The 24,733-nt window shown below is 52.6% G+C and overlaps 1 protein-coding gene across 3 annotated transcripts in view; it reads left to right on the forward strand.

Annotated features, from left to right (window-relative positions):
- Positions 1-24,733, forward strand: part of SEPTIN9 (septin 9) — a 134,592-nt gene that overhangs the window by 19,919 nt on the left and 89,940 nt on the right. The window contains exon 2 of one of the 3 annotated variants that reach the window (XM_033076716.1): positions 3,376-3,432. In XM_033076716.1, the coding sequence (XP_032932607.1) occupies positions 3,376-3,432 (57 nt within the window). Of the gene's footprint in view, positions 1-3,375; positions 3,433-14,714; positions 15,715-15,972; positions 16,166-24,733 lie in introns of those variants that run through there. The other 2 variants (XM_033076719.2, XM_033076718.2) reach the window with 2 other exon arrangements.

Genomic DNA, 24,733 nt, shown 5'->3' on the forward strand with positions numbered 1-24,733 from the left:
TGAGAGGGGATGAGCAGCATTATTATGTATTATTAATGTTGTTAGCAGGCAGTGAAGCAACAGCTGTCAGAAAAACCTCCCTAGTGCTGCCTCCAACACAGAGCAAATCAACTCAGCTTGTCCAGCTTGCAAAAAGGGTGTGAGGGGTAATTCCAGCTCCCCAGAGAAAACCCGGGAGACAGGGCACACAAACAAATCCTCAGGAGGGTTTGCATAAAAGCCACAGGCTGAGCCAGGGCACGGTGCTCTGGTGGCTGTGCTGGATGCTCCAAGCCCTGTGTGTGTTTTTCCACTGCAGTGCTTGCTGAAGGGAATAAAGCTGATTTCCTAGATGTGAGCCTGTCCAAGCCTGCAAGCTCCTGGTTCAGCTTCCGTCCTGCCCGCCGCAGACTGAATGAGGGCTTTGAACATGAAAGGCTGTTTTAACCAGCTCAGCATGGCTGCAGATCTGCATTCCTCAGCCTGCCACCCATCAGGGATGGTTTTCTCTGCTTTTTGAGCAATTCCAAAGGCTGCATTTCAACACTGCACCTTGCCTGCACACGGGAACTCAGAGGTGTTGTCTCTCTGGGGTGTGACTGCTCTTGCAGCCTGGCTCAAGAAGAACTGTTTAAAAATCTGTTCAGCAGAGGAAATATGGCTTTTCGTTCTTGCTAGCGTCCAGGCATTTAGAGAGGAGAAAAGAATTAAAGAACAGATTCAGGGACTGGGTTTAATAGCAAAAATATGTTTAAAATTTAAAATGCTGGTTGTAATGCACAAATTCCCAGAAGTTTCAGCCCTTGTCCTGCTGTCAGTGATGGCAGTGAGGCTGGCTGATGGGTGTAGCACCACTCTGCCCTGCTGCAGTGCAGGTGAAGCTCTGCAGCACACACTGGCTGTCCATGTGTGTGGGGCACAGTCCTGGCTCTATTTGTGGCTCTTTGGGGGCAGGCTCTGGGTGGTGCTGCCCTTGGTTCTCCCTGTGTTGCCCTTTCCCAGGACCAGCCCTGTGGTTCAACCACATCACGTTGTAGGCACAGAGGCTTTTTATGTTAGAAAAGGAAAGGGAGAGAGCAAACACACAAGTGCATATAAAATATATATAAATATATATATATATAAATATATATACACAAGCACAGGCTTCTGAGCATGAAATGCTTTTTCCATGTCCAGCTGCCAGGCAGCTCTTTCCCTTCCCTCCCTCTATCCAGGCCTTACTGGTATGAAAGTTTTTCTGTCTTTTTTTCTATATATATCTATTTATTTTTAAATATTTTTCCTTGTATGATGCACTTTTCTAGCTGACAAGGTTTGTGAGGTTGTGACTCTGTTACAAATCACAGTTTAGAGCTGTTCTGCATCTTAAATTGATGCTGTTTCTATCCCTTTGCTTCTTTTCCAACAGATCTGGCAGATGGTGAGAAGATAGTTTAAATAATATACAGTAATTTCACGATTATAAGCCGCACCATTTTGACTAAAATTTTGGTCCAAACCCCAAGTGCGGCTTATAATCAGGTGCGGCTTATATATGGACAAAGAATGAAAAGTTGCTGTTTTAGTTTGGAGGACAGGTGTCTGCTGAGAAAGGCAGGAGCTTCTCTTTGAAATGGAGAATGTAAACCCCCTCCCTCCAAATTATTATGATTTTGAAATCAAGGGGCTCTCAGGCAAAGATATGGGAATTGGGAATAACAGTTCTTTTCTAGGGGAATTAAAATAGAAATACAGTGCTACAAAGAACAAACCCCAAACCCTGACACAGTCAGAGTACAACCTGACACCCGTCAGGCAGGGTGTTGGCAGCAGTCCCATCCCATGGTGGCTGCATCCTCCTGCAGTGACAGATGTGGCTCAGCTGGAGCAGTGCTCCTGTACAAGGTGCAGTTTCCCTCCGGAGCTCCAGTGGTGATGTGGAGAAATCCGGTTTTCCTCTGGAGTCCAGTGGAGAAAGGGGCTCCCTTAGTGTCCCAAAACCTCTGTTTTTATCTTGGTAAGAAATGTTGGGCTCTTCCCCCTGGCTGGAGCAACTCCCAATGGGATGCAGTAATTTTATCAGTCCCACAGTGGGACTCAATGGCCATGAGCAGAAAATGACTGGCTGGAGGAAGGATGGGTTGTGAAAAGATAAAGAACAATGCCCTGCCTGGTTTCAATGGATGGCCCATTAGCAGAATATCTCCCATGGAGATCAGGATCACTGCCCCCACCCTCAACAGATGGTGATAGAACAGATACCTTTTATCACACTCTGTATTGCAATATGCGGCTTATAATTGTGAAATTACTGTAATTGAATGACATCACCACCCTCAAATCCTGGAGGTTTGTTACCTGTTTGCAGGTAGAAACCCTGACCCAAGGTTTCTGTGTGCTGAGGAAGGGTTTGGAATGAACTGAGGAGCTCTTGTGGCTTGGCAGCGCCAGCCTCTGAGATAATGGACACTGTCCTGGAGCTGGTGTCCATCCTGGACACCATCCTGCTCCTCCAGCAGGACCCCAGGGTCTGGGGAGTGACCAGACCTTCTGGAAATGTCCTTAGCAGACATCATGACATCTGAGGGCATTCCAGGATATAGCATCCCCCCTGAGGTTGTTCACTGCATTTATTGTGGCCACTCTTGTTGAGGTAAAAAGTGTAAAAAAACCCAGAAACTGAGGCACAAATCCATGTACAGCTGTGTTTTAGCTGAATGGGAATTCTGGGGGTTTTTAGGAGAATTCAGGTTCTTGCTGAGTGGGAAGCAGGTGCTGTGGCAATCACGGTTTTACAAATAGGCAGCTGGAATGGCAGAGAAATTAAAGAAGCTGATGATGGATTGGAAATGTTGTTGTAGTCAGCAGGTGCCACTGGCGTGCCTGGAGTCTGGGGGCAGGCACTTGGGAATTCCCTGCTTGGGGAAGGGGAGGTGCATGCCCTGTCCCACTGCTCTGACCCCCAGCAGGGCTCCCACACATGATGAGTCCCAGGATGTGGGACAATCCATGCAGAGAGGAGTGTCTGTGAGTGCAGGACTCGTGCAAATCCTAAATTCCTGTGCTCTCCTCTCCCAGCAGGGAAACGTGTCTCAGGAAGGATAAAATATCCTGGAGTGAGAGCTGAGTGTGAGTGTCCCACATTGTGATTTCTGAAGTCCCCTCTGGTGTTTCTGGAAACACTAAAATACATTTGTGGGTTTAGTGTGTTTAAATAATAATGTTTGACATCTTCAGGGAAAGGTGGAGGGTTTTTTAGTTAAAATAACATGTAACTCTCCTGGATCTGAGAGATGATTGCACAGAGCAGATTCCCAACAGAACTGTGCCTTGTCAGATGTAGGGATAGCAGGGAGGTAACTCCACACTCTATGTTCACATGGATTCCTTATTCCAGCCTTCTTCTTGCTTTAGGAATCACCCGGACCTCCAGCGGGAGACTTCGGAGGCTCAGCGACCAGACAAGTCCCAGTAAGTGTGGGAATTTCTCTCTTTGAAACCTCCTCATCCAATGGAAATAAAAAAAAAAAAAAGGAAAAATATTGGGAATGCAGGAGGTGACACTCAGAAATCGCATGTTCTGCCATGGTTTGAAAGGCAAAGCTTGCTGCTGATAAATGCAGAGCTCTCTATGCTGGAGAAAGAAAGCTGGACATGTAAAAACAGAGTGAGATATATATATATATACATTTTAAAAGCCCCAACAAACTATGAAAAGAGAAAGAATATAAAATATTCCTTACTGTATAATGGGTCCAGAGATAATAATTAGCAACACAGGGCAACAGAAAGCAGGAGTGGCCTGTGCTTGAAATCCACTTTAGTCATTAGTAGCTCTTTTGGACTCTCCTTAGCTATTATTTTTTATTGGATGTGCAGATTTATGGATTATAAGTGCTTGTGGCTAAATTTACAGCCCTAATTGCAGCTTAATGTTTTGGAAGCTGTTTCTGATTCAGGAGGAAGCAGGTGGGAGGGTTTGTTTTTCTTGCAAAAGGTGTTTCCCAGCCTCAAAAAAGCAGCAGCAGAATTCCCAGTGCTTGTGAGTACCTGGGGCTGTGTGCTGTGTTTGTTTGTGTGTGACACGTGCTGGGGCTGCCCAGGGACTGTCCCTGGAGCTTGTCTGCAAGTGAAAAATGTCACTGTTCTCATGTAAATACTCCAAGGGGAGCTGAGGCAGCCCAGATCTGGGCTTTTCCTTCTGATAACCCCTTTAGCTGGGTAAATGAGCCCTCTGGTGAGCTGTGCTGCTCCCTGGTTCAAACCCCTTTGGGAAACAGTGTGTCTCCTTATTGAGGTGCTTTGTACATCCCAGACATTATTCTTCATTAGCAGGTGCTTTGCTGCCATTGAAATCTTCCTTCATTTCCCTTCTCTGATATCACAGAATCCTAGAATGGTTTGGGTTGGAAAGGACCTTAAAGATAATCTAATTCCAGCCTAGATGAGCTCCCCTTGCCATTGCTGCCTCATTTTCTCTGCCCCACTCACCTCCTCAGCACCCTGCTCTGACCACACTTAGTCCGGGTTTTCTCCTCTGCTGTCCCCTTGCTCTCTCTGTCACTCATTTGCTCCCTGTGGGCTCGATTTGCTGTTTCAATCCATCTTCTCAGCCCTCACATCCTGCCTCAACTCCCAGATGGACTTATCAAAACAGTGGTTTCCAGCTTTTCCCTCGGCGTGGGTGGCAGCAAAAGCCACCCTGGGGGTGCCTTCCTGGAGCAGCGACTTCAGTGCTTTGCTGGAAGCAGCCACCAGCACATGTGGGATGGGGATTAGTCACAGATTTCTGCTTGAACGTGCACTTGGACGCCCTGGGAGCTGGGAGCCTGCCTGGCCCAGCACAGGGACAGCTATTTATCTGTGCCACAGCTGAGGGGGGCAGGGGCTGGCACGCTGTGGCACTGTCCTGCTGCTGGCATCTGGAGCTCCACAGCCTCACAGCATCACCAGTGGGAGGATGGAATTGTGGTCAGACCAGGCCACTGCACCCAAACTGGTGTCAAGTGGCAGTACAAATACACTGGGTGATAATTATTGAGGAGTCTGGCTGTTGTGTGAGTGGTAAAGATTCAGTGAGAGGCCACAAGGACTGAGCTACATTTTAGAGCTGATGCTTCAAAACTCGGCCACCAGCGCAGAGCTGGCAGTTTGGAACTGAAGTGTGTGTTTATCTTGTGCATATGCACAAACAAAGCTGCAGCCTCAGCCCTGGCACTGCTGCTCTCATGTACAGACATCCGAGGACAGAAGGGGAAATTGGTGCAGCTCCAAAGGGAACTGGGGTGTAGGGAATCCACAGTGACAGACACAGCACATTTGTTCAAGCTTGTTTTTCCTTAGACTCTAATTATATACTTTTCTACTTTTCTGTTGAGAGACCTTGTAAATTTTAATATTTTTTTTGAAGTTAAAAAATCAAATGAGCAGTTCAGTCCTTCAGTTTACATTGCAGTAAATATTTATGACTCCATATAACTGCAGCTCAATTTCCCCTTGTTTCAGGTCCAAATTTTCCCCTCTGCACATCTGGCCTTGCACCCAGAAGCTTTTATTCCTGAGAAAGATAAATTGGGGTTGGGATGACTGAGCAGTGGTTGCAAGTGAAGCGTTGCACACGGGGCTCACACGCTTTGGGCTCTTTGCCACCCTCAACAAAGAAAGGGGTGATGTGCATTTCCATAGCCACCAGCTCCTGGCATGCAGAGAGCTCCACACGCATCCACGTGTTGCCTTGGGGTGTGCTCTGAGGGTAGGAAGCTGCAGAACTGATTTTGACCCCTTTTGGAAACTTCCTCCTGTGCCTGAACTGTTCCTGTCCCTCTGAAGAGGTTGTGTGGCCCTGGCACCCAGCAGTGCCTGGTGAGCAGCAGTTCCAGGCTGTGGGGCTGGTTTTGTTCAGCCCTGCACTGTAGGCCCAGGTAAGCCCTGGGGTGGGATTCAGAAGTTCCTCTCCAGCTTTCCTGGAGCCCTGTCAGGCACTGGAAGGGGCTCTGAGCTCTCCCTGCAGCCTCCTCCAGGTCACCCCCAGCCCTTGGAGCATCTCCTCTGGCCTCTGCCCTGCACTTCACACCCTCCTTGTGTTGATGGCCCCAGAGCTCTGCAGGAAGGGGTCTCAGGAGAGTGGAACAGAGGGGCAGAATCCCCTGCCTTTACCTGCTGCTCACAATTCTTGCACTGCAGCCCAGGACACGTTTGCCTTTCTGGCCAGCAGTGCACATTGCTGGGTTTTATGGAGCTCTCATCAACCAACACCCCCAATTCCCCCAAGGACCACTCTTGATCTCTTCTGTGCCCAGCCTGTGTTGGGACTGCCCTGACCCAGGTGCAGGATGCTGTCCTTGGCCCTGTTGAACATCCTGAGGGTCACAGGAGCCCTTCCAGCCTGTCCAGGTCCCTCTGGGTGCTGTCCCAGTGTCAACTGCATGAGTTAGGAATGGTGTGTCAGGGAAGTTACTCCCACTTCATTTTCCTACAACTCTACCTGATGAATTTGAAGCACAGAAATATTTGCTGACATTTGCCATGTGGAGCAGTGGTGTGTTCACAGCTCAGCCAGAAAACAGCCCAGAGCAGTTGGAGTGGAAGGAATCGAGATCGTGTTCCTCTCAGGCAGCCAGCTGTGCTCTACTTTGATTTGTTTCCAGCCTACAACTCAGTTTTTGCTAAAGAGGAAGGAACTTCCCTGGCAAGGGTAGCACAAGGAGGGGGTCCATGGAAAGGCAGAGTTTACTGATTGAGCTAAAGCAGCACATTTTCCCTGTGTAGGTGAAGGCAGGGAGGACGATGCCTTCCAGCTGTGTTTGGCAGCACTGCTCTGGCCCAGTGCTGTTTGTGGCTCAGGTGCTTTGTTCACGAGAGGTCCCAAAGGGGTGGGAGGGGAGCAGGTGCCTCAGCTTTCCTGTTGCAGCCTTTGTGTGGCTGTGAGGCTGCCTGGAGCAGGGGCAGCCTGCCAGGGCCGGGGCAGGCAGGGCTTTTCCATCCAAAACGCGAGAGCGCGGCGGCCCCGCTTCTGCCTCGTCAGCAGCTGGCTGAGGATCAGCCACAACTTGTCTCGGTGCTTTCTGGAAGTGCAGGGCATAATTTGGAGAGGCAGGAAGTCAAGGCCAGCTCTCTGGGTTGTTAGAAAGGGGCACTCACTGGGACCTTTGCTGGGACAGCTGAATGCTTCTCTTGGGTAGAAAGCGAGGGGACTCCCAAGCAGATCTTGTTTGCACCAGCTCGAGCCTCTCGTTCACCCCTCCTGTTGATGGTGGTAGCTGGGCCAGAAGCCACAGTGGGTGGAACAGTGTGGGGTGGGCATGCAGGAGAAGTGAGGTGGTTCAAAGGTGCAGATTGTGGTTTGAGTCTGTGAGCTGCTCAGGGTATGAGCTCTAGAGCCCCACTGACCCCACTGTCACTGCACTGCCACACTGCCCCACTGCCCCCACTGTCCCTGCACTGCCACACTGCCCCACTGACCCCACTGTCCCTGCACTGCCACACTGCACTGACCCCACTGTCCCTGCACTGCCACACTGCCCCCACTGTCCCTGCACTGCCACACTGCCCCACTGACCCCACTGTCCCTGCACTGCCACACTGCCCCCACTGTCACTGCACTGCCACACTGCCCCACTGACCCCACTGTCACTGCACTGCCACACTGCCCCACTGTCCCTGCACTGCCACACTGCCCCACTGACCCCACTGTCCCTGCACTGCCACACTGCCCCACTGACCCCACTGTCACTGCACTGCCCCACTGACCCCACTGACCCCACTGTCCCTGCACTGCCACACTGCCCCACTGACCCCACTGTCCCTGCACTGCCACACTGTCCAGGGCACCCCGGAGGTCTCTGGTACCTGGGATTAACAAAAATTTAAATATTAGTCTTACTTGAAAATTTCAACAAGATGGGCACAGATAATTCTCGTCTTATTTAGTTTTTCCCTTTAAAAGTTATGGATGTTCCTATTTCATAGCTGGGGAAAATAGAGCAGCAGAGAACCTGAAAGCTGAGCCTTGAGCACTGCCTGCGAGTCCAGGGATCCTTCCCCATGGGCACTGGAATGGAAAGCTGTGAGGCCAGGTGGGTGGAAGAGCTGAACACACATAGCTGTGGGCATGGTTTAAATTGGCAGCATCACTTTAACAGTGACAGCAGGATTTCAGCAGGGCTCACTCATCTGGATTGCTCAAAATTCATGGTAGACATGACAACAGATCTTGCTGCTTCCACCTCTTGACTGGGTACCTTGTCCTGAGGACCATCTCCTCTCTTTGAGCCTGGAGTCTGTGAGAGCACAAGTCTAGAAACTGGTTTCTGTGAGGCTTGGGTTAACCAGAATAGTGGAGATAAACAAAAGGAATGTCAGGAGCCTGGGGCTCCCCACTGGAGCGTGCATGATGGCTGTTACATAAGCAAATTCAGAGTGCTATAAAAACCATTAGGTGTGTGAGGGGTTTTTCCTCAGGGGAGTGCTGTCAGATCTGTCACACTCGTGTCACTGAGGCATCTGAGCAAACTGAGGTTGGGAACCTCCTGCAGACCTTGGTGCAGCCCTTCAGCTTGTCCTGCATTGTCTGTACTTCTGCTGGCATCCAGGCTGGCAGTGCATCCCTCTGGTCCTGCTGGACCTGGAGGGATGCACAATGTGCACTGTGATGTCAGCACCTCTCTGGTGTGTGGGGAAATGGCCCCAAGCTGCACCAGGGGGGTTTAGATCAGCTATCAGGAGAAATTTCTTCATTGGGAGGGTGGTCTGGCACTGGAACAAGCTGCCCAAGGAAGTGTGGAATTACCATCCCTGGAAATGTTCAAAAGTCGTGTGGGTGTGGCACTCAAGGACAGGGTTTGGTGGTGAACACGGCAGCACTGGGCTAATGGTTGGACTCAGTGAACTCTTGGAATTCCTTTCCAACCCTAGTTCTGCTGTGATTCTGTGTTTGCAGCTCAGAGGTGCCTTTTGCTGCACTGAAGGGGTTAACTGGAGCCTGTGTTTGCAGTTCAGAGGTGCCTTTTGCTGCACTGAAGGGGTTAACTGGAGCCTGTGTTTGCAGCTCAGAGGTGCCTTTTGCTGCACTGAAGGGGTTAACTGGAGCCTGTGTTTGCAGCTCAGAGGTGCCTTTTGCTGCGGTGAAGGGGTTAACTGGAGCCTGTGGTTGCAGCCTCATGGCTCTGGATGTGTCCTTAGATGAGGTCATACGAATTTCTTCGGGCAGCCTCTATTCCCCTTTGTTCGAGGCACCAAACCGGTCACCCCAGCTGTGCAGCTCTCCTGCCAGAGTGTCCCCGTGTGCCACCCGCTCCCCTCGGGCTCCCTGGGACAAACCCTCCCTCCACACGTGTCCCTTCATCACACACGGCCTTCCTCCTCTGCAGGGCACAGCAGAGGGTGCAGCTTGGTCAGCAGCCAGCCTGGAGAGTCTCCTGTGCAGCACAGCTCTGGTGATCGCCGCTCTGGGCACCAAGGGGTTAAAGGCTGCTCCCAGCTCAGGTGTCCCGGTCCTGCAGGGACACACTGGGACACTTGTGTAATGCTGGCACGTGGACTCTGAGCTGCCTGGCTGGTCCTGTGGGGCTCCCACGTGCTGCCAGCAGAGCTGGGGGTGCTCACAGGAGGGAGTGCACAGCTGAGAGATTCTGGGGTGCTGCTGGGTGCCCTGGGCTGGGGGCTGCTCAGAGGGATGTGCTGAGTGCTGCCTGCTCGTCCTGCTCCCTTAGCACACCTCTGATCCAGCTCCAGTCTCATTTTGGATCTCACTGAGCCCCCAAAGGTGCTGAGCACTGCAGGTGAGGAGGAAGATCTCAATGCTGTTCCCACAGCACCTGGCTCTGTGCACTCTGGTGTGAGGAAAACAGTCAAACATAAATCAGTGCTTCAGGAATGACCTGGGCTTTAATGCTCTCCAATGTTTGGGGGCTTTAGCTGCTGACTGTGTTTTAAGATAACAATTTTCTGCACTGGAGCGTGATGTAGATTGGTTGATGAGGGCTGACATGGTCCACAGGGTTCCCCCGAGGAAAGGAAATGTAGAAGTGCAGTGTGGCTCCTCCAGGACAGGAGCAGAAGTCCTTGAGCAGGGTTATTTCTCACCTCAGCACCAGCCATCTGTGGAGGAAGCCTTGAGAGCCCTTTCAATAGAGGCTGACATCACATGCAGCAGAGAGAATGGCAGTGCAGCGTGGGTTTATCTCATTTGTTTGTCCTCTCCCCTTTTAAAGGACGGAGGAAAGCATCCTGAGTCCTCCAGAGTGAAAGAGTGCAGAGAGAGAAATATGTTCATTGTTCATTGTCACCTCTGCCAGCCCCAGCCCTGTCCTGTGAGGGCACAGCTGGGCTGGCTCGGGGTGCAGGAGCTGATGGCACTGCTGGGGCTGGTGGCACTGACAGGACACACTCCAGCTGAGCTGTCAGGGGGCACTGGAGGAGTGGGGCAGCTGGCAGGGGAGACTCCCTGTCTGTGAGGAATGGGAATGGATGGAAGGAGGAGGGAGGGCCCTGCCCTGCCCTGTGTGTGCCAGCTCATGGGTGCTGCTCACCTCAGCTGTGTGTGGCCACATTTCTCTCAGCTACACCAATCTCTCCTTGGTGTTTATTTTCTTCATGTTTTTTCTGCTGAAATGCTGGTTTGCAAACTGCTTCCGAGCATACTGGCCAGCTCCTGGCTGCTCAGCTGTCCCTCATCCCGAGGGCAGAGGCCAATTCTGGAGCTCTGGTGCCCACCACAGCCTCCTCTGAGCCTCCAGGGTGAGTGTGAAGTCTCTCTGCCAAAATTTTGGTAGCCATGAAAGCAGTAAGTGAGCTCTTTAAAAAGTACCAAGAGCAAGAGACATTCCTGATGGACCAACTCAGTGGAGCAGTCCTCCTTGGTTTAAATTTTTTGTGGTTTGGTTTTTGGTCAAAAGTGTTTTATGATGCTCAGAAAAGTCCAGGAGATGAGGATTCTGCTGCTGAATGAAAATAGGGTCTGCTGCCCAGTTTTGGAGTGTTTTCTTCCTTTCTTCAGCAATGGGCACTTGAGGTAAAGGGAATATGATTGTCATGTTGCAGGGCAGTAACACGGTGAAATCCATCAGAAAAATCCATCCTTCCTGGGGCTTTCCTAAGAGAAACACTGAAAATCTGCTGTGCCACAGCTCTGAGCTCTCCCTGGAGCCCCCTCCTGTCCAGGTGAGCACCCCCAGCTCTCCCAGCCTGGCTCCAGAGCAGAGGGGCTGAGCCCTCGTGGTCTCTTCATGGTTTCCTCTGGACTCTCTCCAGCAAGTCCATGTCTTTCTGATGTTGAGGACCTCAGAGCTGGGCACAGTGACCCAGCTGGGGTCTCACCAAAGCTGAGCAGAGGAGCAAATTCAGCAGTGCCCCGTGGAGCTCTGCCTTGTCCAGCAGGGAGTGACCCCCCTGTTGGGGCTCTCAAAGAGGGTCAAGAGGGCAAGACTAATGGGAGGGAGGGGTCTAGGAAGGAAAACATCAGCAGAGGAGCTAATATTTATCTGAAGTTCCTTCTCTCCCAGGAGGGTGAGGAGTGCCCAGCCCTGCCTCGCCTCTCACTCTGCCCTGCCAGCTGCTGCTAATTCTTCAGCTCAGGAGTGTTAAAGAGTGAGCAGGCCGGGTCCCTGGCTTAGGGAAGCTGGTAACTCAGGAGGAGCTGAGTGATTTGTGTGCCCTGTGTTAAACAAATTGAGGTTTTCCTAAGAAATAGGCAGGGAGTGGCAAAATGGTGCTGGGCAGCACATGTGGAGCAGCTGAGAGCTGCAGCCTGGGCAGGGGCTCCTTGTCTGCCCAGCTGGGAGAGAGGGATGGAGTGAGGAGGAAAAGAAACACCTGGCAAAGAGCAAGGCAGCAGCACTGAGAGTGGGAGTACCTTGGTTTGGTTTTAATTTTTTTCCAAATGACAAGAACAGTTTTAGCCAATGTTTTCTTTCTTCCCCATCATCAAGGCTCAGAAAAATGTAAAAGAAAGGTTTTTGAAGCAAACAGTCCATGGAGGCTCAGATACTCTCATTGCTGGCTCAGTCCAGCCTGGGGGTAAAATGCATAGAGGAATATAATTAACACTTGATTGAGTTGGACCACTTGATTGGACCTGTATTTCCTCCTGTGAAAATGCTTCACTGAACATAATTTGATTTAGGAATGCTGTGCTCTGCCACACTGTCCTCCCAGATATCCAGTGCTGCAGATAGCTGAGATAGCCTGTGAAAGAAGCAGCTGAACCCCCATTTTTCCTCTCTAGGCCCTGGAGGTTTTGGCTGCTCTGGCTGCTTCCTGCACCTTTCCCAGTGCAGCCTGAAGCTCTGATCCCTGAATGGAGCTCCAGCTCAGGGCTGGGGCTATGAGGTGATAGCTGGTTGATGTGCTAGAACCTGGTGGAAGTGAGGCTGTGACTGAGGCACTGCACTGAACTAGGCAGGGAAGAAAACAGCTCTTCTGTCAGGTGAAATTCCCCAGAACATAAAACTGGAGAGGCAGACAAGGAGCAGCAAATAAGATCTACCTGAATAGCTGCAGGTGTGTGTGGCACTGCTGTGGCTGGTGACAGTGGCAATAGCCCTGAAGGCCCTGCTGGCTGCCCTGGGCTCTGTGCCATGGCCACAGCCCCTGCTGTCCCTGTGCTCATGCACAAAGAGCAGCTCCTGGCCTGGCACAGGGCTGGGGCATTGCTGGCTGAGCCCCACAGAGGTGTGGGGGAGAGAGGGCTCCAGCTGAGCCTTCAACTTTCCTTTTAGTGATTTCCTTCCTTGCTTTCTCTGCACCTGGCAGTGCTTCCTGCTGGCAGCCACCCATGGCAATGTCCAAAGGTGTGAGGGAAAATGAGAGCACCCTGTGCCAGCCCTGTGAGCAGAGCAGGGCCCCTCCTTGGTGTCTGATCACTGCTTGCAGTGGAAGTTGGGGTTGTTTTTGCAGCAGGTAGCAGTGGCTTCCTTAAGGTTGCTCCTGCCTCTCCCTCTCCTTGTGGCTTTCCCAAAACTTAGCCCTGGGTGGTTTGAGCCCCAAGAAGGCAGCCCTGGCCAAGGGAGAGAGTTCTCTGTCTCATTCCTGAAATCTGGGTGTGCTTGACTTCCCCCCACCCTTTAGCAGTACAACTAGAAAATGGAATGTACATTTTCTTCCTCTGTATACACTTGTACAGTGCACAGACCACTGAACACCCATTTGAGCAGACATTTGAGAAGATTCTCAAAAACTAAGCAAAATGGGGAATTCCCAGGCCTGGAACATGAGGGTCACTGGAAGCACACCTCTGAAGGGAACAAACCCCGATGCTGACATCATGGGGTACCCCTCCCTCAATCCAGGCACCCCATTACTTCCCTTTTAATGCTTTATGGGCATTGCTTCAGAGACACATGACTGCACCTTTAAAGTGAATCCATTAAAATTTGCATGAGTACTTCAGGTCTGAATGAGAGCAGCTACCTGGAGGTTTTGTGCATTTCAAGTTCAATTGCATTAAGCACAGTTTGGGTTCACTTCCCTGAGTGCCTCCTGGTGCCTTCATCCTTCCCAGCCACCTGGCTCTTGATGGGTTAAAGTCTGGAGAAATGCTCACTGCCTCCATCCCTTCTTCCTTTCCATTCACCTTCTTCCTTTCTCCAGCCTTCCCCGGGGTTTTTCCCTTCCTCCCCAGCTCAGGAGCTTGGCCACGAGGCTGCTTGCTGGAGGCAGTGCAGTGGGGTTTGTGCTCCACGGGGCTGTGCAGCTCCCCCGTGTCCCTGCTTTGTGTTCAGCACCTCTGAGGTCTCGGGCAGGAAGCGTGGTTTGAGCCTGTCAGCAGGAAAACATTGCTTATTGTCCCCTCCAGTGCCTTGGGCTCTGGCAGCAGGAACACGCAGAGCTCTGCTAGCCAAGAGTGAATGAACAGGATTTGGGAAGGAATCTCTGCCCAGGGAATAACATGCTGGGGGAAGAGAGACATTGGAGAGAAACTTCCCGAAGGACTGGGCTGTCCTGGGGCTGCTCCCAGCCCTGGGGCTGCCTGCTGGGATGTGCAGGGCTTGCTGCTGGGCTGGGCTGGGCTGGGCTGGGCTGGGCTGGGCTGGGCTGGGCTGGACTGACCCCACAGCTGGGTGCTGGCTCTGCTCCTCCCTCTGATTTGGGGATGTTGATACTGCATGGGCTGCTGGATGGGACAAATCCTCAATGTTGAAAAGTGATAGAATGTAAGCCCAGGCTGTCCAAAGCTTTCAGCAGTGCCTGGAGTTTTTCCTTGGGGGTTTATTCATCCTGCTGGGCAATAACCTGTCCTGCCCAGGGTATGAGAGCAGTGTCAGGCTATGTCACAGCCATCACACTTGGGTTTTTCCATATGAACTTGGGAGCTTTTTGGGCCCAAAACTCTGTTGGACCATGCTGATCACACAAGGGTCCTGTCAGCACAGCTGGCTGTGGAACAGCTGTGCCTTCCCTTCCAGCAGGGCCTTGGCATGGGGGTTGAGCCATTTCTTTGCCATCTCTGGGGATGGAGGCTGAGCCCTTGCATCTGGCTGATTATCGATAGGAATCAGTGTGGGATGGCTCGGGAGGGTCGTGCAGGGTGTTCGGGCAGTGGGCAGCCCCCGCTGGAGGTGCTATCGCCGTGTCCCCGCTGCCTGCCCGGGCCGGCGGCCAAGTGGAAGTTTCCGAGCAGAACAGCCCATCCCTGCAGCCGCACATCCCTGCATCCCGCCGGGCAGGGCAGCACCGGGCACCGGGCTGGGCAGGGCTCTGTAGGGCAGCACCGGGCTCTGTAGGGCAGCACCGGGCTGTGCAGGGCTGCTCTGCTCCCTCTGCTCCCCACGCCCTGCCCGGGTATCCCAGCGAGGTAAATCTGCTCTCAAACCCCACCTCAAGTGCGCCGCGACACCGGGGACGAGACCGAAAGCTCCTGTCCGGGGCAGAGACTTTCACTATCGCTTCTGCAGCTCGGAAATCCTGCTGCTCGCTGCCTGGCCGTGGGGAGGAGGCGAAGCGGTGCCAGGGCCGGCGGGGAAGCCCCCGAGGGGCTCCCCAGGACCGGGGGATGTGAGGCGGTCCCGCCTGGTAGCAGCAGCAGCAGCAGCCCGTGATGCTGAGCTGGAATGAAGTCAGCCTTCATCAGCCGAATAGTTTATGCATGAATCGAAACTTCAGACCTGGCAAAAGGGGGGGAGCGTGCAGGATCTGCGCTCTTTTAAAATGCTGGAGCCAAGGAAGGAGGAGGGGACAGAGGAAATAGCCGGAGAATAAGACTGGGGAAGTGGGGAGAGATTTGAGAAGCTGGATGAGTTGTTCGCTCTGTTATTGTGAGGAGCCAAGTTCCTTAAGCATCTCCTGGTGGATATTAAGAGGGAGCTGTGGAGGCTGGAGCGTTCCCCTGGACACTCGCATGCTGTAGCTTTAAGACTGTTTTACAGAGGACTCGGGATTTCCAGTTTTCCTGCGCCTGGTGGAGTATTTCAGGGAGTTACAGCATTTTTCGGGTCATGTACCCCCTTTTCCTTTCTTCTTCCTCCTTTCTCTTTCTCTCTTACTCTTCTTTTTCATTTCAAAGAGACAAAGCTACTTCAGTTTGGAGCACAAACATATGATCAGCACATGGAAATGTGGTAATTTGGATGCATTCATGATTGCAACAGATTGAAGAAATTAGACCAGACAAAGAGCTTTTTTTGGAAGAGGAGGAGGAGGCAAGGCAAGGAGGGAGGGAGAGTGGGGGAAAGAAGGGGACGCCACCGAAAAAAGGGACGGCCGTGACACGCGGATGCTAAATATATCCCGTAGTAATGGAGAGGGACCGGATTTCAGGTAGGCTATTGATCTTTTCATATGTTATATTCTGCCCCTGCCCTCCTACCTTTCCAGCAGCTTCTGTACTTTGAGAAGAGGAACAGCCCCGCTCCGAGTGGATTTCAGCCGATTCCTTTTTTTTTTTTTTTTTTTTTTCCTGTAATGCTTCCCTTCTGCTTTTTTTTTTTTTTCTTTTTTTTTCCCCCTCTTTTTTTCCCATCCTCCTGAGCCCTGGAGACAGACGGTGATTCCAGCAGAAGCCGGGAGGGGGGCGAAGGGGGAAGCAGGGGGGAAGAAGAAACTGCTCTCTAGGTCTGGATTTCATTTGAGCCCCTGTCTCCCCCCTCCGCTCCCATGTGCCGCTCGGCGCGGGGGGATGAATGCTGAGCCTGTGAGCTCAGAGCTGCGAGCGGGGAGAGGCAGGAAAATCGCCGAGCTCTTGGCATGGAGACGCGGTTCTGCTCCGAAGGTTGGCTCCTGGCTCTGTGTGTGTGTGTGTGTGTGTGTGTGTGCTGTGGCGGAGCTTTTCCTGCTTGCCAAAAAGTGTCTTCCCTGGGTTTTTGCCCTCCCGTGGTGCGTGTTGCAGGGCTGCTCCCAGCTCTGTGCTGGAGCGCTGCCGTGGGTTTCAGCGAGCTGCCCGTGCGTGGGGGGAGAGGCTGGAGGGGGCAGGCAGAGCAATGAATAACTCCATTTAATTCCCCCCGCAATTCCCGCCCAGTGGTGCATGTCTGAGTGGTTCCCAGAACTGCTCCCAGGCCCGTGGAGCTGCTCGGGGAGGTTTGTGGCGGCAGGGACAGGGACAGGCACGGGCTGTGTCGCTGTGTGCTGTCCCCTCTGTGCGCGGCTGGGTGGCCAGGACAGGGCAGGGCAATGGAGAGAGGGGTGGCTGTGCCAGACTGGCAGATGCGATGTGATCCCTCCTCGCAGGCAGCCCATGGCACAGCTCGGCTCAGCCCATGGCACAGCTCGGCTCAGCCCATGGCACAGCTCGGCTCGGCACGGCTCGGCTCGGGTCAGCTCAGCTCAGCTCAGCTCACCCTGCCTTGTCCTGGGCGTTCCCAGCGGTGCTGGGCATCGGCGCTGGGAGGGAAACCGCAGCGCCGAGAGGAAGCGCTCAAGCCAGGGTGGAGCGAAGCTGTGGCCAGGGAAGGATGGCTGCTCCCACACTGGCCCGTTCCAGACCCTCCGTGCCCCGTGCAGGGCTGTGCTGGGAGCAGCCGGTGCCCTGGTGGGGATTTACCTGCGGGAGCATCCTGCCTCTGCGGGGTGCGGGTGGCACCTTCTCATCCCTCTGGCCATCTCTCTTGCTCGCGCTTTCTCCTCTGGTCTGAGCCACTTCAAAGCATTCCTGAGAGCTTTGGTGGGAGTTTCAGCAGCCCGGGGCTTTGGGCTGCAGAGCCTGTGCCACCGGGCAGGGACATGCAGGAGAGCAGGGGGTGGCAGGGTTTGAGCCCATCCTTGGTGCTGTGCTGGCTCCACTTCCTCCTCACAGGGGTGCTGGGCAGCTGGGGAGGAAGGGGACTCCCCAGTGATGTGATCCAGAGCTTTTTGTTCTGAACGAGCACCAAAGGTGGGGTCTCAGCCCTGAGGCTGTACGTGGTGCCAGGATAACAGGGATGCCCGAGCTGGCTGTCACTGCTCCCAGGGCATGCAGCTCTCAGGGACCCCAGAGCATCTTCGTGCAAAGGTGCAGGAGCTCTTGCTAATGCCCTGGAGCAATATTTGCAAAAGGATATCCGAGTTTCACTGACCTGGAGCTGGCTTTTCCATGGGTGACTCAGGCATGGCTGAGGCAGGGCACCTAACCCCCTGGCTGTGCCTGGGCATAAATGTGGTGTGTGCCTTCCCCTGAGGAGGTTGCCAGGATGATGAATACAAACTGCTCTGCCTTCATTCAGATGCTGTGAGGGACCTTGGAGACGTGCAGACCATCCTAGTGGTGTTTGTGATACATGACTTTGGCATGAAATATGGGATGGGGAAATAGATGACCTGAAAGTTTGGTCTCTGATCTGCTCCACAGGTCCCTGCTTGAAGGGGTCAGCACAGGCAGGGAAAGCTGGGCCAGTGGAGGGAATGATAAACCATGTGAGGCAAAACTGTTCTTGAAGAGATTCTGGGCACAGAAGTGACATACTGGTTGAAATCCATGATTTTAGATGTCTGTTCCAACCTAAGTAGTTCTTTGATGCTGATACCTGATGTGTTCTGTGCTGTTGACTCCCAGAACCACGGCCCAGTGTGGATGCACAGGGAGAGCTGCTCAGCTCACCTGGTCCTGCTGTGCCCTGAGGGTCCCTGGGGGCTGTGGGCTCTGGCACTGATGCACAGGGAGAGCTGCTCAGCTCACACAGCTCCTGCTGCTGTGCCCTGAGGGTCCCTTGGGGCCTGGGCTGTGGCACTGCTGCACTGGTGGAGGAGAGGAACGGGGAGCAGAGCTCAGTCACAGCCAGCAGCATGGCTGGGCCCTGCTTTGGGGACTAACTGAGATGGTTTGGATGAAAGCAGATCCATGCCATGCTGGGGCCGTGTCCCAGTCCCTGCTCTGGCCCTAAACATGCTTTTCATTATTCCTCAGCTGTGGGTGGGAAGAGCTGACTCCTGAGTGAGTGTGGGGCTGCTGGATGGGGTGAGGGCACTGCAGGGTTTCTGGGAACTGGATCTGGCCTCTTCTTTGAGCTCTGTTTTCCCACAGCTGCTGGGCTGGGCACATCCCCTGGGGTGTCCTCTGCCCAGGGAGAGCTTGGGCTGGCCTCCCAGAGCCGTATCCCTGCCCCAGGGTCCCATCCCCGGGGATGACAAACACCTTGGGCTTCAGGGGAAGGCGTGGAAGGTGCGAGGTGAGGCTGCAGGTCTGTGCCAGGTTCTCTGCCAGCTGTGGGCAGCGAGGGCTGCCTGCTCTGCAACGAGGTGCCAGTCTCAGCTGATGCCTGTGGGTGCTGGCAGAAGAAACACAATCTTACAGAGCTGTTTGCCTCTTCTAATCCAGTTAACTCATTTCTCACACATTTCTGAGGGCTGTGAAAGCATGAAAAGCACTAGCTCTGAATGGATTTGTTTGCAGGCATGCCTCTGCTCTGGTTTTGGGGCTGGGAGCTGCTCTGGGCTGTCCCTCAGTGCCAGGTTGCGCTGGTGGCAGTGGCCTGGAGATGGCTCTCCTGTCCTTCCCTAGCGGCTGGTCCCTTTGACTAGCTCGGATCTCCCTACAAAGCTTTAATTGTTACTGCCGCGGGGCCTTTTCCTCTTGAAAGGAAAGGAGGGGTCTGCACCTCCCTGAGCAGGGAGGGTTTGGTTACTGCGTGATGGGGTGAGAGGATGGGTGCAGCCGGGATGGGAAAGGATGTCTGATCCCCCAGTGAAATTATTCATGTCACCTTCGAAATTGTACTGGGAAAGGTCATTTTAAGGGTTAACAGATGATGATGAATATGTGATCATAACACCTGACTGCAGTGAGTGGCATGTGTTAGACATTAACCCCTTGGTGATCACTGAATGTTTCAGTTACATCCACTACAGGTATGTTCATGTGCAATATTCTTACTTTGATGTGGTTTTATCCATCGTCCTGAGCAGCAGGGACACAGCCCCTGATTGCAGTGTGTGGTTTGCAGGGGCTGGGTGGTAACAACAAAACATCTTTGCTATTCTCAGAGCTGTCTGGGAAACACCACATGCCTGGACTGAGAAAGAGGAGAGGAAAGCAGGGGTAATGTTTGTGATTGCTGGAGGTGTGAGGGGATGTGCTTGTTTTTTCATTTTTTAAAAATAAAAGTTAATATTCTAAAGGTGGATGTTGGGGCAGAGGGATTGAGGTTGCTTCTGATGACCTCAGCTGTCTTTCCTGTTTCAGGTTTCTTGGTGTCCCTGTTACTCCTAGGAAATGACATAAAATCCTGACATGTCTCTCTTTACTGGTTTTTCACAGCCATACACCTTATTTGCCAGACATTTTCCTCTTTCCTCTGGCTTGCAGCACTCCACACGTGGGACACCAGGCATTTACAATTTGCATAGTTCCACCTCCTGTCAGATCCCACTGCACTCAGGCAGTGCTGTCAGCCCTGGAGCTCAGGGACACTTTTCCCACTGTCCTTTACCCCTCTGTGTGCTGTCAGTGTCCCACTGCTCTGGTGCTGACCGCTCTCTTGCTGAGTGCCCAGCAAAAACCACCTGTACCTTCACCCTACGTGTTCTGCAGCCAGCTCTTGTGGCTGCAGGTTGTGTCTCAGTGAACAGAAGGTGTCTCAGGGAAGGGGCTGGATCTCAGGGAAGGGGCTGGGTCTCAGGGAAGGGATTTTTGGGACTCTGTGTCTGCAGAGAGCTCCGTGCTGCTCCCAGCCCCTTTGGCTGCCGCTCCCGCCTGGCCAGCGGATGCATTCCCCCAGTTGTCTGAGGCATGTCAAGGTATGAAGCATTATCCATTTCCTGATGTCTGCTCTTAAATCTGCTGGAAATTCTGCTCATCTCCATGAAATATGGTCCCGCTGTGGGGCACAACTCATCTCTGAGCTGACAGCACAGGTAACGCTCCTCGACACCGCTCTGCTGCACTTGGCCAAGCCCAGGGCTGGAGCTCCTTTGCACATTTTTACTTTACTGGATGACTTGGAGCCTCCCAGCAAGGCGATTCCCATGCTGCTGGGGTGAGGGAGGACATTTCTCATGCGAGTCAGGGCTCTTCCAAGGTCCAGCATACCATAATGCTGAGTAGAGGCAAGTACGTAGTTAGGGAAGTATGTCTGGGTCAACACATGTCTTGTGTTGCCTTAATGATCTCAGAAGCACAAAATCTGTGTCCTGTTGGCTTTTCCATGCAGTTCTTGCAGCTGTAACTCGTGGACAGAGGGATTTGCTAGAGAGCAGTGGATGCCTGGTGCTGTGAGTGCTGTGTTGGGCTCAGGGCTCCGTGGGCAGCAAGCCCCGTGTTAGGAGCAGTCTTGTACCTGAGAAATGGAGGGAAAGTTCCTTGCTCTGCCTCTGATTTCTGTAAGTCCTTGGGAAAAGATGTTTGTGCTGCCATTCCGCTCTGGTTTTGGGAGAGGATCTGATGTTTGGGTCTCTGCTGAAGCTCCCTGTCACGAAGGGGTGGCAGAATTGCAGCTGGGAACTCGGAGCTGTTCTGACACTGCAGTGAGGAGAGTCCCCAAAACAGGGCTGTGAGTGGGATCTGGAGCTGTTCCATGTGCTATGAGTTCTTGGTGGCTGCTCTGGACAGCTGAGGGAGACAGCATCCTTTCTGTGTGTGCTTAACCAATATCCATTTTAAAGAAAACTCTTGGGCTCTATCCATTGCTTCTTCCCATCAGTGTCTGTTTGCAAGGGCAGCTTCTCTCTTCCTAAGCACCAACACTGAAAACTGAATTTCCCCATGGCTGAGCAGGACATGGCTCTCCCTGTCCTCCAGCACTTCAGGCTGCTATATTTAAATAGATTTATTCTGTACCCAGGTGCTGCTTCCCTGCCACAGGACAACTGTGAGCCTGTGCTGCAGGATGGAGCTGCTGTTTGAGTGCAGGTGAAGTGAAACAGCCCTTCAGTGGAAGCTTTTTAACAGAATTTTGGGCTGCTGATGCCAAGAGTGTTGTTAGAGACTTATAAACAGCTCTGGATTGTGGCTTGGGGGGAGAATGGGCAGAGGTTTACAGGTGAATAAAATGCATTAGTTTTACAAGCAAATAATCACACAATAAATCTGAGAGTGTGTTTTTTCATGGAATGACAGCCCAGGTTGGAATGGATGCCAAAAGATCACCTGGCCCAGCCTTTTGTGGGAAAGGGAGCCTAAATAAGACTACCTAACATAGTGCTCAATTATATCCTGAAAACCTCTACAGTGGGGACTGTGCCGTGTCCCTGGGGAGCTTGTCCCAATAGCTGATTGTTCTCCCTGTAAAAATGTCTTTCTTGTATCAAAACAAAGATTTTTTTTTGCTGTGTGAAGCTGGTGCTGCATAAACAGATCTGCATTAATTTTGTGATTCCATCATTACCAGGTACCTTATAAACTAAGGCAGTTGTTCTTGAAGCAAACTCTGGTTTCCAGTGGAGCCAGTTTGGCAGGGGATCAGTGGGATTGCTTGGATTGGGTGCAGGGGTTGAGGGGAGCCTGCCATTAGCTCTGCAGCATCTCCAGGTTGCAGCTTTGGCCATGATGTAACTCCAGGCTGTGGAAATAATGGTGGGTTTGCATTTCACTGCTGCCTGCTCAGTCTGGAAAATTAAACCATATTATCAAGACAATCCAAGCTTGGTCTCTGGCACATTGGAGCAGACAAATACTCATAATTTTTGTTGTCTTTTGTTGGCTTTTGTTGTCTAATTTTTTTTCAGAATCCCATTGGGTCAAGGCACAGAGGTGTGGGCACCCTCTGGTGTGGCTGCTCACAAAGGAATTGGTCCATATATTACTCTCCCTGACTCCCCCAAAGCTGGGTTCTCTCTCCACAGCTTCCCAGCCTGTTGATGCCAGCAGCCCACCCCTGCCAGCTGGCACTGCCTGCCTGCATGGAGCACTTTCTCCTCTCCTTCCCAAGGCTGCAGGATGTGGGTTCTTTATTAGTTTCAGCTGCCTTTTTCTTTCCAGGGTTTTGTGCTTCCATGTCTTGGTCATGGTGACAGAGGGGCCTTGGTGTCACAGGCCTTGCTGATGAGAGGAGAGGCTGACATGAGGGGTTTGGGGGGCAGGGGTGGGTGCTGGGTGTTTGCTGGGTGCTTGCTGGGGTGTTTGCTGGGTGTTTGCTGGGGTGTTTGCTGGGTGCTTGCTGGGGTGTTTGCTGGGGTGTTTGCTGGGTGTTTGCTGGGGTGCTTGCTGGGTGTTTGCTGGGGTGCTTGCTGGGTGTTTGCTGGGGTGTTTGCTGGGATGTTTGCTGGGTGTTTGCTGGGTGTTTGCTGGGGTGTTTGCTGGGATGTTTGCTGGGTGTTTGCTGGGTGTTTGCTGGGTGTTTGCTGGGTGTTTGTTGGATGTTTGCTGGGATGTTTGCTGGGTGCTTGCTGGGTGTTTGCTGGGATGTTTGCTGGGGTGTTTGCTGGGGTGTTTGCTGGGATGTTTGCTGGGTGTTTGTTGGATGTTTGCTGGGTGCTTGCTGGGGTGTTTGCTGGGTGCTTGCTGGGTGTTTGCTGGATGTTTGCTGGGTGTTTGCTGGGATGTTTGCTGGGTGTTTGTTGGATGTTTGCTGGATGTTTGCTGGGTGTTTGCTGGATGTTTGCTGGGTGTTTGCTGGGTGTTTGCTGGGTGTTTGTTGGATGTTTGCTGGGTGTTTGCTGGGGTGTTTGCTGGGTGTTTGTTGGATGTTTGCTGGATGTTTGCTGGGTGTTTGTTGGATGTTTGCTGGGTGCTTGCTGGGTGTTTGCTGGGGTGTTTGCTGGGGTGTTTGTTGGATGTTTGCTGGGTGCTTGCTGGGTGTTTGCTGGGTGCTTGCTGGGTGCTTGCTGTGTGTTTGCTGGGTGCCTGACCCCTGGCAGTGCAGGGAGCACCAAACCTGCCCAGCACACAGAGGATGGAGTGACCCACATTGGCTGAAGCAGCTCTGATGAAGCCAGAGCCTCTGTCAGGGGCAGAATCCATCATCTGGGGGGTGTAGGAGGACAAATGGAGAGTTAAAATCCTGAGCTGGCAGGAAGGATTGTTTTGAAGGACACCCATGAAGCTGAAATCAGCTCCTGGGAGCTGAGTGGTGTGAAGCTGCAGGCTGGGGAGCTTGGATCAGGACCTGAACCCAGGATTTGAGTCCAGGGACAGTTTCTGCTTTACCTGGGAGAAAAAGAAGGAAGGGAAGAACCTGCAGGCACCAGTTGTGTTGGGCAGGCACATCTTGGTATGGGGAATGCTGGTTCTGGTGCCTGGGTCTGGGATTCTGTCCCTGTGCTGCTGACTTTGGGTGAGCTCAGCAGGTCATGAACTCCCTCTGTTTTGGTGCTTCTGAGATTGTGGCTCTGTAGGTTTGAGCAGGTCCCTGTTGGAGGCTGGGGAGCAGCAGGGTCCTGTGGGAGGGTCTGTGTCTGCATCTTCCCCAGGAGCTCCTGGGGCTGCCTGGCCCCAGCTGCTGTGGCTGCTGATCCCTGGCTCTCCCCAGGCTGTCAGCAGAGAACTTTCCAGCCCTTTTTACCTGAGTGGTGCAGGGAATGCAGAGCACTGTGCTGCCCTGCCCTGGGGGCAGTCCAGGCTTGGGAGGTTCATCCCAGCCCAGGGCTGCTGTCCTGCCCAGGGTGGTGAGCGTGGATCTCTGTCCCTGCTGCTGCTGTGACACTGCTGCAGGGCCCCCAGCTCTGGGCAGAGCCTGTGGGTGATGATTGCTCTGAGTGTAGCTGGAGGCAAGGTCCTGATGACATTTACAGGAGCGTTGTGATGTCTCTTCACAAGGTGACTTGTAAAGAGTCGTTTGCTTGGGGCTTGCAGGACATCAGCCTCAGATCTCCCATTTTCCAGTCCAGAGATCTGTTTCTTTGGCTACTCCATGTGTGAAGGAGTGCAAAGAGCTTTTCCTGATGCTTCAGCCGACCTTTGCAAACCTATACCCTGTAAAGAACATGCCAAAACTTCTTGCTGCTTTTTTAGCACAATCGGGGAGTGATCCCCGCATGAGAAACACCTTGGCTGGCTTCACTACCCATCAGGATGCCTCCAGGAAATCTGTCCCATCTCAGGTGACTGAGAGCCCTGGGCTGGACCTTGATGATTGATGCTTTGTTTTTAGCTTTTATATTTTTCCAATCCTGTACTGCTTTAGTGCAGAACTCTGAGCTCTGTGTTGTTAGCAAGCTCTCTTCACATTTTGCTCAGACAGAACAATCCTTCCAGGCCTGAGAACACAAAAAAGTGTAAACAAAAGTGAATTGGGAGGAACAAACTGGGGGAATATGACTTCATTCCCTGAAGCTGTAATTGAAGGATTAAACCTTGATATGTAAATGGAGCAAATTTATATCAATCTGAAAAACTCACGACCATTGTCCATCTTGGGTGTAGTCTCTGGGAGGGTGTGTGTGATGGAGGCCTTTAATAAATCCCCACTTTATCCCCTTATTTTTGTCTAAC

Source organism: Catharus ustulatus, chromosome 20 (genome assembly GCF_009819885.2).
Source record: "Catharus ustulatus isolate bCatUst1 chromosome 20, bCatUst1.pri.v2, whole genome shotgun sequence".
In the NCBI taxonomy this organism is placed as follows: Eukaryota; Metazoa; Chordata; class Aves; order Passeriformes; family Turdidae; genus Catharus; species Catharus ustulatus.